Source organism: Myotis yumanensis, unplaced genomic scaffold, assembly GCF_028538775.1.
Source record: "Myotis yumanensis isolate MYYU_CA2020_CCGP unplaced genomic scaffold, mMyoYum1.0.hap1 SCAF_8, whole genome shotgun sequence".
Lineage (NCBI taxonomy): Eukaryota > Metazoa > Chordata > Mammalia > Chiroptera > Vespertilionidae > Myotis > Myotis yumanensis.
In genome coordinates, this window is record NW_027223759.1 from 36,317,824 (window position 1) to 36,336,503 (window position 18,680).

The following is an 18,680-nucleotide window of genomic DNA, read 5'->3' on the forward strand; positions in this document are numbered from 1 at the left end:
CCTCAGGGTCCCTCCGAGCTTCTCCAGCTCTCAGCAAGGAGGGTCAGTTTGAAAGCGCTCACCTGCCATTACTGGAAGCAGATCCCCTCTGTTTTCATAATTATGCTTTCATTATAGAAAAAAATAACTGAAAATATAAAACGAAAATCAGTCACAATTTTACCACCCACCAATAAGCACTGTTGGCATTTTGCGAAACGCCCTTCCAGCTTCACGTGTAGATCGAGGTTTTTTGCTGCCACAGTGGACTCACTTTTACAAGCTGTTTTGTGGCCTGCACTGGTTTTGCTTAGCAATGTGTCATGAACGTGCTCTTGTGTCCTCTATGCTCCCACCATCTCGTCAAGTGGAGATGAGATGAATGGGACACTGGGGAGCCAGCCCGTTTACTTGACTGGCTCGCTATACTGCACACTCCAGCTGCATCTAGCATTTCAGAATTAGAAATGACACCATCGTGTGCCTCTCTATACCTCAACCACATCCTCGAAATAAATTCCAAAAGGCGTTGTGTGGACGTAGTGTGAGTGTTGCTGCTCCGTGGCTGTCGGAGCACTTGCACTGGGACCGTCCCACTGAGCACATCTAAGGCTGCACCATCTGCACGGCTCTGGGGAGCATTGGGGACTCCCCCACATCTTTTCCAGTTTGGTGAGTGGAGCAACCCAGGGATGTCAGTGAGGCTGGCTGGGTCCTTGTCTCCTGGCATTCCCTCTAGGAGGCATTCATGTCTATCACTCTGGTCTCCATGATGTTAGCTTTTCATGCACTTTTGTGACCATTATAAAGAGGCCAGCCAACCCTCACATGTCAGAAATGCTTTCCCCAGCTAGTAACTCCTTTTTACTTTGCCTGCAGTTTGGTTTTACCTTGTAGAATTGAAACCCATCTGGGCAGGGATTGTGTTTGTCTTGTTCCTAGAACAGTATGTGGCACATTCTTGCTGAGGGAGTGAACTTAGACTCTGTAGTCAGATCTGTCCATCTTTTCCTTTAGGGTTCCTGCCCCTGGTGTGGACTCAAAAAGTCCCTCCCATGCCAAGATTATATTGGCACCTTATTTCCTGGTACAGTTTTGGTTTCATTTTCCTCAATTAATCTACCTAAAATATTTCATTGGATGTTATTAGATTGGGACTCATTTTCTGCCATATAATCCGTTTTCCCCTTATTCATTGGACCCTTCATATTCTGATTTTGAAGGCTGCCTTGACCATATAAACAGCCCTTGTTTTCATGCTTGGGCTCTTTCTGGGTGTTTGTGTGTTTCTCATCAGTCCACACTCTTCTAATTTGTGGTGTTATGTGTTACAGTCCCTGTCTAGGGCAGTGGTTCTCAACCTTCTGTCCCTTTAAATACAGTTCTTCATGTTGTGACCCAACCATAAAATTATTTTCATTGCTACTTCATAACTGTAATGTTGCTACTGTTATGAATCATAATGTAAATATCTGATATGCAAGATGGTCTTAGGTGACCCCTGTGAAAGGGTCATTCGACCGCCAAAGGGGTCGCGACCCACAGGTTGAGAACCGCTGGTCTAGGGGAATTAGTTTCATCCCTCATTTGTCCTCCTTTTTAAAAAAAATTTTTGCTATTCTCAAGTATTTAATTCTTCCAGTAAATTTTTGAATAATTTGGACAAATTCCTTCAAAAAAACACCATTGAGATTTCTCTTGAAATTGCATTGCAGTCATGTGCCATATAATGACAGGGCTATACATTTGGGAAATGTGCCATGCTGTGATTTTGTCGTGTGAATATCAGACCACACCTGCACAAACTTAAGTGGTTCAGCCCACTACACACCTAGGCTGTGCAACTCTAACACAATGTTATTTGTGTATCTAAACATAGAAAAGATACTATAAAAATACTATAAATATAAAAATACTTGGAGGAATACTATAAAAAATGAAAGTGGAAAAAAATATTAAAAATGGTATAACTGAATAGAGCACTTACCGTGAATGGAGATTGTAGGACTGCAAGTTGCTCTGGGTGAGTCAGTGGGTAGTGAGTGGACATGAGGGTCTGGGACATCACTGCACACAACTGTAGACTTTATAAACCCTGTACACTGAGGCTACACTCAATTTATAAAACATGATTTTAATCAAGCACAAGAGAAAATGAAGACATCAAGGATGACACGGTAAACACAAAATATATGAGGGTGCCGCTGATGTAACACAGCTGTTTTACAATAAACTGCTTTTTAATCATCAAAAGAGTACACGCTAAAACAATGATGATAATTATGTTAAATACATAAACCAGTGACATAGTAGTTTATTAAGTACTACATACCTTACATAACTGTATTACTATACTTTTATATGACTGGTGGCAGGTTTGTTTACACCAGTATCACCACAAACTCATGAGTAATGTGTTGTGCTAGGACATTATGACCACTACATCACTAGGTGATAAGAATTTTTCAGTTCTATTATAATCTCAGAGGACCACTGTCATCTATGCAGTCTGTTGTTGATGGAAATGATATATGGCAATTAACTGTAAAATTACATATTAACTTGGGGGAATACTAACATCTTGACAACCTTCTCCTGCTGGTCATTGCTCATCTTAATTTTAGATTTATGTTCAATGTAAGGCTCAGTGGTTGACATCCTGTAGGCCCTGCACAGGGAAGCTGTCTGTTCTACGGGATGATCTGTAACTTGGCTGAACCTAGGGAAGGACGATGACTCTTGGCTTGAGAAAGAGAACCTTTATCATGTTAACAGTTTCTTTCTGATTCTAAGAAATATTATCAGAAATAACATGATGGATTTCAGCAAAGTTCTTTTGAGCATTTAGAGAAATGATCGCTATTTTCCCTTTGACGTTGTGACAGTTATTGCTTTTATCACCTCCTAGGGTCAAACCATCCTTCCATTCCTAGAACAACCTTACTTGGTCACAGGATAATTTGTCTGCTTTTAGGCTTAAGAATATTTTAAAGTTATTCCGTTTAGTCATTTATAGCTGAGATTACTCTGTATAGGTTTTTCTTTGAATCTAACTTTGTTAGGTTTTGGTACCAAGTTTATAAAATGAATTGTCCAACTCCATACTTAATAATGATAATGCTCAACACTTTCTCCTGTGCTTGATTTTCAGCTAATAGTACTGGACCCACCGGTGAGTAGTTGGGTGCCCTGTGGCCCACAGCTTACCCACCTGGGTGGCAAGTGCCATGGTGTGGGGACCCCTCATGCCTCCCATAGCCCCTTGTAGAGTCAGCGTAGACTTGGACAGCACAGAATTTTCACATCACCTGTGTTGTGCTTCAAGCTTGTGTCAGCCAGCCCTGCTCCTGGTCCAGACTTCTACCTCTTCTCCCACCCACAGGTAGAAGAAAGCAAGAGTGAGTGGTCTGTTCCACACTGTTTTACTATTTATGCAGCTCAAAAAACAATCGTGGTGGCAGCCAGGTAAGAGCCTTTCACATCTGTATCCCAGTGGGCCCTGCGAGCCCATGAGTAGGGGCTCCCCTGCCATGAGCCAGAGTTCCCTCCGAGTGATGAGAGAGTCATTCCCACAGTCAGGAGTGATGTGTGCCCCTTGAGCACTGCTTCTCCAGTGGTGGGGAGCCAGAGAACGTCTCCACAGACTGGCCATGGCACTGCCAAGCTGCTTCCTGCCCTTGACAAGAACAGACCTGCGAAGACTATCGGTCTCCAGGGGCACAAGCTCTTTGGCACACTCAAGTTAAGGGGCAGTGCCAGCGGGTTAGTGGGAGAACGACAGGGCGGCCAGGCTGGGGCCCTCCTCACCTGCATCCTAGCCCCTGGCTGTGCAGTGAGGCTGATGGGCCACAGCTCAGGGGCAAATGGCCACTTTCCCCTATTGGACATCAGATCAACAAAGGAGGGGCAGCCTGACCTCTATCGGCACCATGCTGTGCTGTCCCTCCCCTGGAGGAGCCAGGTGACTCCAACCAGTTTCTCCCTCTCTCAGGCAGGCACCCACTAGCTCCCACCAGGAAATAATGATCCAGGAAGCAACCAATCTTGTATCTGAGACTTTAAACCCTGTTTAAGGAACAGACTTCCCCGTAGAGAACTCCAGTCCACACCAAGGTGCTGCCCTCGCTCCTCCTGCCCCTGGCAGCCCACAGAGGGACGCAGGCTGGGCCACCAGCAGCACTCTGGACCATCCTTTGAACCCTGAGACAGGCATCCCGCACTCCTGTCCCCTCTGAGAGATTGTGCGGGCCCTGAGGGCCAGCTCTGAGCCTCAGCCCTCCTTCCCGCCCCTCCCTCTCCCCACAGCACTCAGCTGGAAAAGGAGAAGTGGATGCATGACCTGAACAATGCCATTGAAGCGGCAAAGAGCAGTGGCAACATGACCCTGGCTCTGCCAGGCAGCGCGGTGTGCATTCCTCCCCGCAGTGAGTTCTGGCTGAGACCCCCTGACTGAGGAAGCTTTCCCATAAGCCGGTTTCCTCGGTCACATCCTGCCCACTAAGCCCATGTGCTCTTATACAAGGTTCCAGGCGGAAGGGCAAGCTCTTCCGGCAGAAGCCCAGGTGGTTTTGCTCTTGGCCTGGGCACAAAGGGATAGCCCCCCTGCTCTCAGGGCTCCATTCGCCAGTGTGGTCCTGTCCCCTCTGAGCAGATGCCGGATTTCTCCCCCAGGACCCTCCGATGAAGTCTCCCTGGAGCAGGAGTCAGAAGACGATGCACATGGTCCCCACAGCTCCTCGGAGGGGCAGGGCCAGCACCGGGCCAACACCACGGTGCACGTGTGCTGGTACCGGAACACCAGTGTCTCCAGAGCTGACCACAGTGCAGCCGTTGAGGTACGAGGTATAACTGGCACAAGCACCCTCTCGGCTTGTGCTTGCTGGGGGTAAGGGACCCTGGGGGTCGCAGGCAGCAGGGCAGGACTGGGCCAGGCCACGGCGAGCTGCCTCCTGCTCTCTTCGGGCAGGAAATTGGTTTGGAAAAGTCCCCTCAGGCACAGCAGCCCAGGGTTTTTGCCAGAGCTGTGGAGTGACAGTCACCCTCAGGACTTGAGCAACCCAGTGAGGAAAACTCATAGAGCCCCGTGTGCTGGGAAGAGCAGGGAAACTGGTGTCTCCAGAGTGCTCTCGAAAGGGCCTGTCTCCAGGAGCCTCTGCCCCCCTCACCAGTCAGGGGTACCTGTGAACGAGTGTCCCCTGATTTGAGCAACTCAGCCATCTGTGCTATCCTGTGGGTGCTGCTTGGGTGGTGAAGGCCGCAGATGTGCTCAGAACCCGTGTCCCTCAGGGTGAGGGCACAGGAAAGAAGTATGGTACCAGCAGGAGGTGCAAAAGGAGGGGGCACTGCAGAGAGGGGTCAGCCCTGGGCCAGGGCTCCCAACTTATCAGCACAAGAGCGGCTCAGTCCTAAGGCTGCCCAGTGGATACCTGCTTGGGCTGGGGTTACATCCCTGCCCTCACCCAGCATGTGAAAGAACCTTCTAGACTTGGCTGCACATGGTCTATTACAGCATCCTCCCTTCGTGCTAGGGCATTTGTGAGGATTGGGGGGCGGGGGGGGGGGGGGCTGGCTGTATTCTTGGGGAGCACACCTGCTCCCAGGAGATCCCAAGAGGATGGAGCCAGGGGGGTGATTGCTCTGATGGGCGGCGGTCTTGGGACCTTAACTAATGCACTTTTGCTTTTTCCTTTTAGAACCAGCTTTCAGGGTATCTGCTAAGAAAGTTCAAAAACAGTAATGGCTGGCAGAAGCTCTGGGTGGTCTTCACCAATTTCTGCTTGTTCTTCTACAAAACACATCAGGTAGGAGTGTTTACCAGGGCCCAGGGTAGCCTGCCCATGGTGCTAGAGGAGGGCCCACCATGCCCTTCTCTCTCACTTCAGAATCTCCTTACCCTCCCCCAGGGCCTCTGGGCCTGTGTGACCCTACTGCCACAGGAGGGGAGGGGAGGGGAGGGGAGGGGAGGGGAGGGGAGGGGCGGGGAGGGGCTGGGGAATGCCCATGGAGCCGTGCTGCCTTCTAGGATGACTACCCCCTGGCTAGCCTCCCCCTGCTGGGCTACAGTGTGAGCATCCCCAGGGAGGCTGACGGCATCCACAAGGAGCATGTCTTCAAGCTGCAGTTCAAATCTCATGTTTACTTCTTCCGGGCCGAGAGCAAGTACACATTTGGGAGGTAACTGCGTGGACTGCCTGGTTCCCCTGCTCCCGCTGGGGGCTGGAGGCAAGTTCCTGGTGTTGGGAAGAGGGCTGCGCATGGCTTCCTGGGTTTTCACTGGCCCTCGTCTTGTCCCATTCACTCCATATCTTGGGAAGGTATTTGAGCACAAGCCCACTGTCAGATGGCCAGAAAGTGCCCTGCTTCCCAAGCGGGCATCCTGGGCTTTCTGATGGGACAACCCCTTCTGCAGGTGGATGGAGGTGATTGAGAGAGCCAGCAGCTCGCCCGGGAAGCCTGGGGGCCCTGAGGAGGCATGAAGCCCATTCTGCCTGGATGAGGACAGCGCCCAGGAAGCAAAGCACAGTCAGCATAGGCCCCACAACTGCTCATCCCGAGTCTTCCCAACCATGGATCAGCTGTATGGGTGGGCCTCACTGTGACATCTGGGAAGGACACTGTCCTCCTGAAGACCCAGTGCAGTCCCCTGGCCCTGTGGGGCCCTGGCAAGAACTCCAAAGTGAAAATGCAGGCCCAGCTCCAGGGTGGCCACCAAGCTGGTGCTCGCCTGCCCTCTCCTCTTCTAGAACAGGGCCCTGCTGAGAAAGGGCTTTGAGCAGGAACTAGGGTGGCCCCGAATCACTCACTGCTGTACACAGGCCTGGCTGCCCTGTCCTTCAGTCTGGGTCAACCAGGGGTGAGGCACAGGCCTCAGGTCACAGCTGCACAAAAGTCCAGCATAAGCCACTCTGGTGCCCACCCACATACCTCTGGAGAAGTGGAAACCAAAGTTCCTTATGGCCCTGGGAGGGCAAGGGCCTCTAATTTATTAGTACCCAGTATTTCTTAACGAGTGGAAGTAGACATGCACCTGCTTATGTGTGTGTGGCTGAAAATAAAGGGCATCTTTCTGCACCTGCCTGCTCAGTCTCGGGTCACTCCAAGGGGGAGACAGGGCTGTAGAGACCTTGCCTGGCTTAGATCCCCACCCACCACCAGTACGTCTTCATTTCAGGTCTTTATTGAAAGTGGCAGAAGCCTTCAATGTCCTATGAAAACTAACACCTTAACCTCAGAGTATAAGGGGAAACAAGGAAGTTCGGTTTTCTTAAACAAAAAACATTCTGGCTGACACTCGTACTTATGAGAAGACACAGTACCCAATCCAACACCACAAGGCAAATGTACAACCACTGTGGGCCAACGTGGGCCCTGGGTGGGGGCGGGGCCTGGGGGAGTGGGGGAGAAGGCTGATCTGCCCAACAGCTTCCCCACCTTCAGTTCCAGCGGCTGCCATCCCGGGAGTCCAAGGAGGGGACGGCTCTGCCAAGGGGAGTTGAGGAGGCTGCACCTGCCGCCTCCAGGGCTGCACAGTTCTCCATGAGTCTTTGCTGCCAGGTAACCTCAGCCAGGCCAGGAGGAAATGGAAGCAGACAGCCCTCAGCACAGGGTGGGGGGCCTTGTCCCACAAGGGGTTCCAAGTCAGCACAGTCTGTACAGAGCTCAAAACAAGACCCTTCTCTCCCCTCTGCACAAACAGCAGCGTTAGCGGGCAGACGGCAGGTGGTTTCTGTTGTGTGAAAACCTAGAGGAGAGAGGCCCTGTCACTACCCTGGCTCCAGTGCAGGCCCACAGGAAGCCACCAGGTGGCGTGGGCTGAGGTCAGCAACACAGAGCAGCCTGGGAGGGGATGGGGGCACCTCCCATTGTAGCCCACTATTGGCAGGAAACGCCACCCTCCTCTCTCCAGCTCTGAAGCTACAAAACAGAAAGGAAGAGAGGCAGAGAGCCTCTTCCAAAGTGACCCCTATAGCCCATCCTGGGGTCCCACCCCAGCTCCCCCTCACCTCTGTACCCGCTCCACCAGGTGAGCCATCAGCTTGTCAGAGATGCCGGGGCAGGACTCCTCGGCCAGGCTGAAGGCGTTCTCCAGCTCCTCCAGAGCCCCCACACCCCCGCCGCTCTGCCTGTGCTTCTCTTTGAGCTGTGGACAGACCACCATGCGCCTGGTCAGAGGCTCACGCTGAAGGCTTCTCAGGCTCTCTCCTGTGACTTGCATTTGGGGGCCCCACTCATGGTCCTTCCACCATACAGCCAGGATGGCTGGGTCCAACCAGGGGTTGCCCCCCTCAGAGTCTCAGGTCTTGGTTCTCAACAGGGGTGTCTCTGCCAGCCTCCCATGCTTTGGTAGACCCAGCTAACCACAGGACTTCCTCCCAACTGTAAGTGACACTCAGGCCTCAGGTCCAACGGACTTGAGAAAACAGCCCAGAAACTAATTCCCAGAGTGCTCTGCACAGCCGGACTGCCTGCTGACCCTCAGGGTGAGAGGGTACCAGTAGCCGCCCCTCAGCCTCCACGCTGCCCCAAGCTGTGGGAACCACTGACCTGGCAGGAGCCGTTAGGGGACAGGTCAGCATGGCCCTCCCTGCCACACCCTGACACCTGACACAAACGAGGAAGAGCCTGCATGTCTCCCAGTTCACCCCACCAGGCAACCCAGACCTCAGGCCCAGCTTACAGGATCAGGACCCCTAAGGGATGCCCCTGCCAGCCTGGGTGGGGCTCTGCCTCCCCACTGGGCTCACTGTGGAGGCTGCAACAGCCTACAGATCCCCCCCCATAAACAAACACACACACACACACACACACACACACGTGCTCCAAGCAGCTTGGGATATGGTAGTCCCGCCCTTCTCTCCAACACCTGTCAACTCCCCAGTTCCTACCCCACGTGGGGCCCAGCTTCTAATCCAAGTATTCAAGCTGAGCCCATAATTTCCCGAAGGGTCCATGACAACCAGCTCCATCCAACCTCCTCCCCTCGAATTCCAGGCTTCAGGGGCTAGAAGTGTGCCTGCCCTGCCCAGACGCCCCCACCTTCCTCGGGAAGACTCTGCTGCATCCTGTGCCCCTCCCTGGATTCCAGGTGCTGCCTTCACTCTGGGGTAGAAACTGGCCACTCTGGGGGCTCTCAGCTGCATTGTACTCCCATCAGCAGGTGACACAGATACAAGATCAATCACCATGAAGCAAGAACTAGGCCTCAAGATGCTTCTGGTCATCCCATATGTTTGCAGTTCAAAGCCAGACTGGGACCCCAGGCGGGACAAGGGCAGGCCAGGGAACTTGAGAGGGCCATGTTAGGGCAACCAGTCTCAGCTGTTCCTAGTCCTTCTGCTACAAAGCCTGGCCAAGAATTAAAGCACTGTGAACTCCAAGGGACCTGGAACCCTGTGTACTGGGCACTGCAGCCCCATGCCCCACAGAACCCCCAGCCTAGCCCTCACCTCTCCGAAGACAGGCCGGACCAGAGTGGACAGGCACTGGGACCGCGGCTGCCTCTTGACGGACTCCACAGTCTGCAAAAGCAAGGCCACAGTGAGGTGAACAGGGCAGAGAGGCAAGTGGATTCCCGGGGCAGGTGTGCTCTACCCTGGCCCCATTTCTAGCCTCCGTGAGAGATGCAGAATGTGAGAAGCACAAACACCCTCCCAGCATATACAGGGCCAGGGCCTGGGGGACTGCACCTTCTGGGGGCCATGCAGGGCTGTCCCCTTGTGCAGCTTGCTGTGTGGGCTCGGCCGGATGGTTGGGGGGAACGTCCAGATGGGGCCCTGTTCTCCGTCCTCAGCATCTCCATCACTGCAGAGGAGAGTGAAGTCAAGAGGGCCCTGAGGGCCAGGATTCAGGGGGATCCCAAGCACACACCTCTCAGCGCCCCCACCCCACTTTCTGAGGCATCCTCATGGCCCTAAATGCTGGGTAGGGCCTTGCTCAGACTGCAGGAGCCAGGTGACCACAAAGGTCCTCAGAAACCAGCACCCAAGTTCCCGCCCTGGAGCAGGGACCCCTTGCATGTCACAGCCCAGGGCAGACGCCCTGCGTGACAAGCAGGCCTACATGTCCGAGTCCTCGGAGCTTGACTCCTCGCCGTGCCCCTCAGACTTCCAGCGCTTGTAGCGGTCGATGAGCTCGGTCAGGAAGGAGGTCTTCCTGGTGTATCGTGTGATGAACTTGTGCTTCAGGAGCTCTTTGGCGGTGGGCCGCTGCAGGGCAACGGGCAGGCATCACTGGGTGAGGGCTGGCTGGGCTCATCCTTTAAACTCCTGGAGCTTGGACTCCAGCCAGCCAGGCTGGGAATGGGCCTGGCCATCAAGCTCTCTGACAGGACCGTGAGGGGTTCCGGGGGAGGCAACCAGGAAGCTGGGGCTGGGCTCCACCATCTGCCCCGGGCCAAAACCCTCCAAGAGCTTCCCCAGACCCTGAACTAGGCAGGGCCTAGGGCCCTGTCACCTCCCATTCCCACCAGACCTTCCCAGAGGGCTGGAACTGTCCTAGCCCACCCCATGCAGCCAGGGGCCTGAAGCTTACGAAGCGGGGGTCCTTGTTAAGGCAGGCCTCCACAAACTCCTTGAAAGGCTTGCTGTGGTGGCCCTCCAGCGTGGGTGGGCTGTTCTTGGGGATCAGGAACAGGACGCGCATGGGGTGGAGGTCAGAGTTCGGAGGCTCACCCTTGGCCAGCTCGATGGCTGTGATCCCCAGCGACCAAATGTCAGCCTGGACAGAGCCACACAGGACAGTTGCCACCAGGGCACCCTGAACCCTGCTGCAGCCACCCTCATGCCTGCCGTGCCCACCTTGAAGTCATAGGCTGACTGCTTGATGACTTCGGGTGCCATCCAGAAGGGGGTGCCCACAAATGTGTTCCTCTTGATCTGCGTGTCCGTGAGCTGCCCCGCCACCCCGAAGTCTGCCAGCTTCACGTCACCTTGCTCTGAGAGCAGCACGTTGGCAGCTGCCCAACACAGGACGGCAGGGCGTCACCCTTTGAGCCACACGCACCCCCAGCCTATGTGCAGCTGCAAAAGACGCGCCTGCTGGCAGCCGCCTGGTCTCCTGGGGACACCAGCAGAGCTGTCCCTGAGACCTCATTTTGTCTCTCCTCCATCCAGCAGGCTAGAGATGGAACCAATCTGTCCACCCTCAGACTCAAGGCCATGGGCAGTATCAGCAAGCTAGGGGCCCACCGTGTGCAGCCCCCAGCCCCAAGCTCCAGGACCCTGCTATAGTTTGCCTTTTATGACAGATCCCAAACACACAGCAATTGCCTTTTTCTCCCAAACCGCCCAACAGGCAGAGCTTTCCCCTCACTCCACCAGTCTCCAGTCAGCCTCTCAGCCACATCCCTCCTAGGGACACGCAGCAGGGCCAGCCCACACCTGACACAAAGAAGTACACTTCTGGCTTAAATAGGGTCCCTTCTTACACTAGGCGCACAGTAGGTGTTTTTGCCATACAGAAATATGGTGCTAAGAAAGTTCTACCAGTTACTGGCTGTTTTCTGGCAACCGAGCTGATGGCTGTGCTCAGGATCCAGTGGGCACTAGGTTACAAGGGTCCCCGCATCCCAGATGCCTGGCACCACCATCCACATGCCCATATCAACCTGCCACCTCATGCCCTGGTCTTTCTAGGGTCACGGAGCTCAGGGGCCCAGGCAGGAGCCATGCCCTGAGGGACCTTTGATGTCTCTGTGGATCTTGCGCTCCGAGTGCAGGTAGTCCAGGCCCTTCAGAATCTCCCTCAGGATCGTGGCGATGTAGGTCTCCTCCAGGGGGCCCGGTTTCAGCTGTGCACAGACCGGACAGCAGGGCCTCAGACTCCCTCCACCAAGGCCAATCTGCCCTTCCTTCCACACCACCCCAGACTGTCACCAAGGCCCCGGCTCAACCGCCTCGCCACCAGGGGAGGGTGACCCTGTGCATAGTGGGGCTCCCTACTCCATTAACTACTTTGGAAATAAAATGAAGTTTCCGGTGTGGGTCAAGAGGCTGTTTTTAGAGAACATACAATACCTTCACCTTCACTGTAAAGGTAACAGATGAAAATGGGGTCCCAGCCACATTCTACACCTGTATGACTGGGGACACTAACCCTCCTGCCCCCTCCCCAGGCCAGAAGATGCCCAGGACCCTCAACACCCACCAGTGGGGACTTAATACACCAAGATAGCGTAGGAAAGGAGGCCCACAGGAGTCTAGGGACACAGCTGGGACAACCCCATAGCAACCTTTTGTCTGGTCCTGCCCCTAGCAAGCTGCCCACCATTTCGGCCTACACCTCACCAGGTCCAGTGCGGAGCCGCCGCCCAGGTACTCCATGATAATCCACAGCTTTGTGCTCTGGGACCAGAGAAATGCCTGTCAGTATGTGGTAGTCAGCAGGGAGCACCCCAGGCCCCATGACACACTCCCAGGCAGGGCTCCGGCCTGTGGGGAACCCTTCAAGAAAGGGATCCAGCAGCCTCACCCGGCTCCCCTCACATCACACTCCTATGACAGCAGCTTTGCAGATGGAACATGTGCTCAGACAAGTAGCCAAGTCTACTCTGCAACAGGCCATCAAAAACTAGGCTGGGAAGTCGGCGGCCCAGCTAGCACTTGACCTCGATGTATTCACACTGTGTGCCCTGGGCAGGCCCCCGAGCTGGCACTGGGCTCTACTACAGGACCTCATAAACGCCCTCCCATTGGGGCTACCCCAGCCAGGGAGTCATACAGCCCATTCAGACTCTGCAGACTCCACTCAGGCCCTGCCTCTCCCAGGGCTCCCCCTCAGGATGAGACAAGAGTCTCCCAAACACCTGCCTGGCCCTCTGGGCTGTTGTTTTGGGGGCCTGCTCAACTGTGAAGCTGTGTCCATGCTCGCTGTCAGGCCATGCCTCTCCTCCCTGTTGTTCCAATATGGGGGCAGGTGCAGAGACAATTGGGTTTAGCCCCAGCCCCAGGGAACCCTGGGCATCCACCTGAGCACGGGCCCCGCCCCCAGACACCTTCAGGTAGGAGCCGAAGTATCGGGTGATGTAGGGGCTGTCACACTGGCTGAGCACAGTGATCTCCTGCTGGATGTCCTCGATCTCGTCCTCGGCCTCCTCCAGGTCGATGATCTTGATGGCCACCACCTCCTTGGTGCGGTTGTCGATGCCCTTGAACACCTCCCCGAAGGAGCCCTTGCCAATGCGGTCCAGCTTGGTAAAGAGCTCCTCGGGGTCCACACGCGAGTGCTGCAGGGACACAGGGCGGGCAGCCCCGTCAGGGCAGGGCAGCCCTGCAGGGACGTGGGGATCCCATGTGCCAGCAGCAGACAAGAGCTCACCCAGGTTCTTTTTGAGTTTCCTCTTTCATCCCTTTTGTTTCAGGAAACCAAAATGCACCCTCCACAGGGAGATCCTCAGAGAGCACAGAGGCCTGGCTCCAGCCAAGGGATGGAGGTGTGGAGCAGGTGGAGGGGCCACAAAGCTCACACCCGCTGCCCACCCCCACCGGTGGGGAGGACCAAGTGAGGTACAGTGATGGGTTAAAAGTAGGGGGAGCATAAGGATTTTAGGCAGTGAGACCATCCTGTAGGATACAATACCACATGAAAACCATGGGCATAGTTAATAATGTATCCACGTTGACTCATCAATTTTTACAAACGTTAACACACAAATGCAAGATATTAATAATATGCTAACACCCGGGCAGTGACCAGACCTCTCACTCATTTTCCTGTAAACCTAAAACTACTCTAAAAAAATTATCTTAAACAAAACACCCAGCGTGCATGAACTCACTTGGCAGCCACACCCCCTTAGAAAGGGCTTCCCTTCACCACCCCCACGCAGTCCTCAGGACACTGCGCCTCACACCAGCACGGAGCTTGACCCTGGACACTCAAGTATCACAGCAAACTGCCCCACATGGCCCTCAGATTTAAACACAACAAGGCCGGAAAGGTACAGAGCTGCCAGTGCAGATGGTGCCCAGGACAGGGCTGGCAGAGGGGCTGTGACCCTCAATGCATCAGGGGCTCAGAGGGCTCAGTGTGGGGGCTGCATGGAGGACAGCAACACCAGAGAGCTGGCCAGGGCCATCCTGGGCATCCCCCAGCTCCTGCCCACGTGGCTTCCTGGGCTCCAGAGAATGTTACACTCCACCCACCACCACAGACCATGTTCTCAGAAAGCCAGGGTTGGCCCTGCAAGCCCAGTGACAAGGGAGCCAGGTGCCCAGGACCCACATGTCCTTTAGCGGCCTTGTCTGGACAGAGGCAGAAAGGTTCCCAAGTCCCGTAGACCTCAAATGCCCCAGGGCACACCTCCCTCTGAAGAGGCCACCCCACCCCACCAAAGCACCCACACCAGGGCCAATGCAGTGACAAAAACCACACCTGCTGCACTAGGTGCTGACACCGGCCCAGGGCGGGAGTGCTCCTCTCAGGGCCCATGCTCACCCTGGGCTCACCCCCAGGCAGAGCTCCAGCCTGGCCCAGACTGAGACCACGTCAATCAGAAGCTACCAGCTACCTGCCTTCCTGGGGTTCCTAACCAGGAGGGAGGAAGGGGGCATACGAAGGCCCACCCCTCTGAACACACCTTGGATGATTCTGGGTACCAGGCAAGCCAAAAGAAAGCTGCAGGTGACAAGTAAGCAGGCACTGCAGAGGCCGGGGGCCAGAAGCAGGGTCTCAATTCAGAACCCTCCCCAATAAGGCAGGCTGGACAAAGCCAGGGGATGCAGCCGCAGGCAGGTGCCTCAAGCAGGCTTATGGGTGTCCACTGGCACCTTGACTCAGCCAGTTAGGAATGAGGCCCTTCTCCCTCCCTCACGGGAAATGGCAGTCCAGTGCATGTGGAGGAAACAGCCGCAGAAGCGTGCAGTCAACCGCTGCCAGAAATCCCCAAAGTCAAGGTCAAGGGCAGGACAGTGAAAGCAGAGGGCAGTGCAGGTCCCTCACACCAGGCTGCCCCAGCCCCTTCTCTCCTGCTTCACGTGTTCTAACAGGTGTGTGGCGTCAAATCACAGCTGCTCAGCCATCTTCAGGAAGGGAGATGGGGTCATGGATAGAACCAACGCCCCCTGGAGAGAACAGCCTCTCATCACTGCATTGCCCACACCGCTGACCACTTGACAATCAGCATGACCTGGGTGGGGAACCTCAATACACCCTGCTCAGCCTTGGCCACGAGTGGAATGTAGTCTAGAAAGGGCCCTCTCTGCCTGCTCCTCCCCCATTGACCCAAACAGTGCCTTCCCACAGTCCTTAGCGGGTGCCCCAAAGGCTTCCCCCCAGCCCCAGCTCATGTTGGGGCAGCCCTGTAAGACATCCAGCTGTCCAGTGATTGCAGTCCAGCTGGTGCCCTGACTTTGCGACCTCTGTCACTGCAAGGACAGTCCTCTCCTTCTAAGGTGGCCTAAGACCCAGAGGAGGTGGGACTGAGGCCTGGCAGCACCCTCGTCACCACTGCCCCTCTAGCTCTCAGCCCCTGCCCCCAAACCACTCTCAGGCCTCTACTGCTAACACACCCTCTGCTCAGAAGTGTCGCTCTGCACACCTGGCCAGAGCTGAATCTGATCCACACAGCCACCCAAGGGAAACGCCAGGCAGCCTCAAGCAGAATTCAGAGCACCCCTAAGCCAGGGTTCCAGCTCAATATGGAAGGGGGACCCCCCACCCTCAACTCCCATATTCTTTGCGTCCCCACCTCTGCAGGTCAGTCAACTGAGCTGACAGGGTATGACGGGAATAGTCCAGACTATGATACTGACCCTACAAGCAATCACAGGGACAACCATTCCCAAACCTTGGTGAAGGAAAGGCAAGCAGCTCCCCCGTCTGGGGCCCAGGCTGCCCTTCTAGGCGATGTACATGGTCTGGACAATCACTCAGGTCACCCAACTGGCGGTCAAGACCCTTGTTCTCCAAGTCAGCCTGGTGCTGTCAGATCTGGGCACACCATGTGGCAGTGTGCCTGCCGTTAGCATCATCCCACAAAATAAGAGCCAAGCTGTCCCCAGTGAGCACCAGCAGCCACTCAGGCCCTGCAGGCAGGTGGGCACTAGCTCGGTGAAGAGAAATGGCAGGGTAGTAGCACAGGCTGTGGGGGACCTCCCCACAGGTCCAGTGACAACCATCACTGACAAAGGCTGAGTCTCTCTGCCCCTGAAAGGACAAAGGGGGCTTCCTTCCTCAGCTCCTCTGCACCCGCCCTCCCTCCCGGATCTGACTGGACACCCCAGGCCGAGCACCAAGCACCATCAGCACATGGGTAAGAGGCAGCTCGCAGCTCCAATTTCTCATTTTGGAACCCACAGGAGCTATTCCTATAGCTCTTAAAAACAAGCTGGAGGCAGACGTTTCTCCCAGCGTTAGTCATGTAATTTACCAAATACACAATGTCAGATATGAATGAAAAACCTGTTCGTTAGCATCAGTCAGCAAGCCTTGGTTCCCATCTGTGACCACAGCTGGGCCCAGATACCCTGCCCAACACTGCCTGTGGCCTTCCAGGTTTCTCCAAGGAGCCTGCCTGTGTCTGGAGCTGAACCCTGGCTCCTGCTCCTCCTGGCCACACATGGACACAGGCCTCCTGCTCCTCCTGCACAGACACGGGCCTCCCGCTCCTCCTGCACAGACACGGGCCTCCTGCTCCTCCTGCACCGACACGGGCCTCCCGCTCCTCCTGCACAGACACGGGCCTCCCGCTCCTCCTGCACAGACACGGGCCTCCCGCTCCTCCTGCACAGACACGGGCCTCCTGCTCCTCCTGCACCGACACGGGCCTCCTGCTCCTCCTGCACCGACACGGGCCTCCCGCTCCTCCTGCACCGACACGGGCCTCCCGCTCCTCCTGCACGCTGTTCGCATTGGTCCCCACGCGTGCGAGCTGGAGGAGCACTCCCTTTCTCAGAGGTCCTCCCAACATGCAGCAGTTGGCCTGCATTAGCCCAAGCCAGCACGTCCAGAGGAACACCTGCCACCAGGTGGTTTACTCCACTTCGAATCAGCATCACATCACACTGGCGTTGAAATAACAAAAAGGGAGGAGGTAGAGACCACGAGTCCCCATGCGCACCCCCCTTCCTGGCACCAGCAGCGGGTCCTCATTCCAGGCAAACTCAGGGCACACTACAGAGGGTCCCTGAGGCAGCCGGTGCCACAAAATACAAGAAGCCATCAACCAAAGAAGAAAGACAGCAGAGAGAAGGCCTCGCCCAGGTAAGCACTCCCAGCCTGGGCAAACATGGTTCTGCAGACCAGCCCTCCCCACCTCCCCTCCATGCCCACAGGGGTCCTCTGCTTTCTCTCCCTGCCAACTGGTCCACAACAGCTGCTTAGTCACATTCGCAGCCTCTCTCAGTGCCCACCAGGGAGGGGTCCCCCAGAACCCCTCCTCCAGCCCAGGCCCAGCCTCCAGCGTGGACTCTGACCTTCGCTGTCCCTGCAGATCCAGGTTCCCGCCCTGCCCCGCCCTGTTCCTGAGACAGGTCTCTGCACACCTGCCACTGACCTCCAGTGGTTCCCGGTCAGAGGCCTGGGGGCTTCTGCCTCCAAAACGCTGCCCCAGCCCCGCCGAGCCAGCCGTGCCCGCCCGAGCAGCCCCTGAGGACTGCGCCCCACTCTGCCCACACACGCGCATCACAAGGCTCCCCCTGAAGGCCTCCTTTCATCCCACACACCCTGGAGGGGAGGGCTCCCCTGAAACCCCAGACGTGGGAGAGATACTTATAGGTGCAAAAGGTGGCCCTTCGGGACCTCGGACTCTGCAGGCGGTGCTCTCGTCCCAGGGGACCCAGCGAACGCGCGCTCACAACCCAGAACCAACCCTCACCTGGTTGGCAAACCCCCTGAGGTGAGCCATGTCTGCGCGGCCCGAAGACCATCCGCCGCAGCCCCGGAGGCCCTGGATTCCGCCTGAGGCTCTGGAACCCGGCTCGCTCGCTTCAGTCAACTGGAGAGAGAGCAGGCCAGCTCAGTATCCCTCTCAGCGCACACGGGCTCGGCCAGGTCGGGCGGCCGCCCCCTCCTCCGACCATCTGGGAACAAACTGGAGGCGGGTGGGGGGGACAAAGACTCTGGGGAGGAAACCCACTGCAGCTCGGGCATTGCCCACCCTGGGCATCCCTGAGGCCCTTCCTACCTCAGGGCTCGGCCCGGCGCTGCTTTCAGGCCCGCTTCCCCGCACCGGTCCCCGCCCCCGGTGCCCTCCTCCCCGGCCCCACTCCCCGCACCGTTCGGCCCCCTCCCCAACTGCCCCAGGCGCGGGCTCGCCCGGCAGCGCGCCCACCTCCGGGGGGCTCCATCCCGGCCTCCCCCGGCCCGTTCCGCAGTGCCCGCACAGGCTCCCACCCGCTGCCTTCGCTCGCCCCGGACGCCGGGCCCTCCAACCCGCAAAGCAGCGGCTCTGGCGGCGACAGCCGAAGAAAGGCCGGCGGCGGCCGCGGCGGCGGCGACAGCGAGGGCGGAGCGCGGCGTTGTAGCCCAGCGCGGAGCTCTCTGGGACACCGAGTCCCGCCGCTCGCTCCGGGCCTGGGCATCCGCCAGAGCTGGACTACAAGTCCCGGCAGGCCATGGGGCGGGACGGTGTCGCGGACCGCAGGCGCGCCGCGGGGCTCGCTGGGACCCCGAGTCCAGCTTCCTAAGAGGCTCTGGACTACGTCTCCCGGCAGACCGCGAGGCAGGGGTGGTGCCGGGTCCTGGAGGTGGGGCCAGGCCGGGCG

At 56.5% G+C, this 18,680-nt stretch overlaps 2 protein-coding genes across 8 annotated transcripts in view; one reads left to right on the forward strand and one right to left on the reverse strand.

Annotated features, from left to right (window-relative positions):
• The window catches only part of FARP2 (FERM, ARH/RhoGEF and pleckstrin domain protein 2), a 102,745-nt gene extending 95,677 nt beyond the window's left edge, over positions 1-7,068 (forward strand). For 3 of the 5 annotated variants that reach the window (XM_070422601.1, XM_070422604.1, XM_070422602.1), the window contains 7 exons: positions 3,131-3,151; positions 3,362-3,444; positions 4,285-4,403; positions 4,651-4,814; positions 5,673-5,780; positions 6,002-6,153; positions 6,389-7,068. In XM_070422601.1, the coding sequence (XP_070278702.1) occupies positions 3,131-3,151; positions 3,362-3,444; positions 4,285-4,403; positions 4,651-4,814; positions 5,673-5,780; positions 6,002-6,153; positions 6,389-6,455 (714 nt within the window). In that variant the 3' untranslated portion in view covers positions 6,456-7,068. The remainder of the gene's footprint in view (positions 1-3,130; positions 3,152-3,361; positions 3,445-4,284; positions 4,404-4,650; positions 4,815-5,672; positions 5,781-6,001; positions 6,154-6,388) is intronic. The other 2 variants (XM_070422603.1, XM_070422606.1) reach the window with 1 other exon arrangement.
• Positions 7,069-7,140: 72 nt separating this feature from the next.
• STK25 (serine/threonine kinase 25) lies at positions 7,141-18,407 on the reverse strand. 3 transcript variants are annotated; one of them, XM_070422608.1, is made up of 12 exons: positions 18,310-18,407; positions 17,792-17,911; positions 12,971-13,201; positions 12,264-12,320; positions 11,659-11,767; positions 10,776-10,933; positions 10,510-10,695; positions 10,039-10,184; positions 9,666-9,780; positions 9,426-9,497; positions 7,983-8,119; positions 7,141-7,720 (listed from the first exon to the last, which is right to left on the reverse strand). In XM_070422608.1, the coding sequence occupies exons 2-12, from the start codon at positions 17,819-17,821 to the stop codon at positions 7,681-7,683; spliced, it is 1,281 nt and encodes a 426-aa protein (XP_070278709.1). In that variant the 5' UTR covers positions 17,822-17,911; positions 18,310-18,407; the 3' UTR covers positions 7,141-7,680. The 3 variants fall into 3 exon arrangements, with proteins under 3 accessions (XP_070278709.1, XP_070278708.1, XP_070278710.1); XM_070422607.1 differs by having other exon boundaries at positions 18,248-18,402; XM_070422609.1 differs by lacking the exon at positions 18,310-18,407 and adding an exon at positions 18,101-18,150.
• Positions 18,408-18,680: the final 273 nt, after the last annotated feature.

Excerpts from the sequence above, each read along its gene's own strand:
- STK25 (XM_070422608.1), bottom strand. The coding sequence starts at position 17,821 with ATGGCTCACCTCAGGGGGTTTGCCAACCAG. Across the intron at positions 9,498-9,665 it reads CCCTGCATGGCCCCCAGAAG|ACTGTGGAGTCCGTCAAGAG; the intron begins GTGCAGTCCCCC and ends TTGCTTTTGCAG. Across the intron at positions 8,120-9,425 it reads TCCGGCCTGTCTTCGGAGAG|CTCAAAGAGAAGCACAGGCA; the intron begins GTGAGGGCTAGG and ends GTCTGTCCACAG.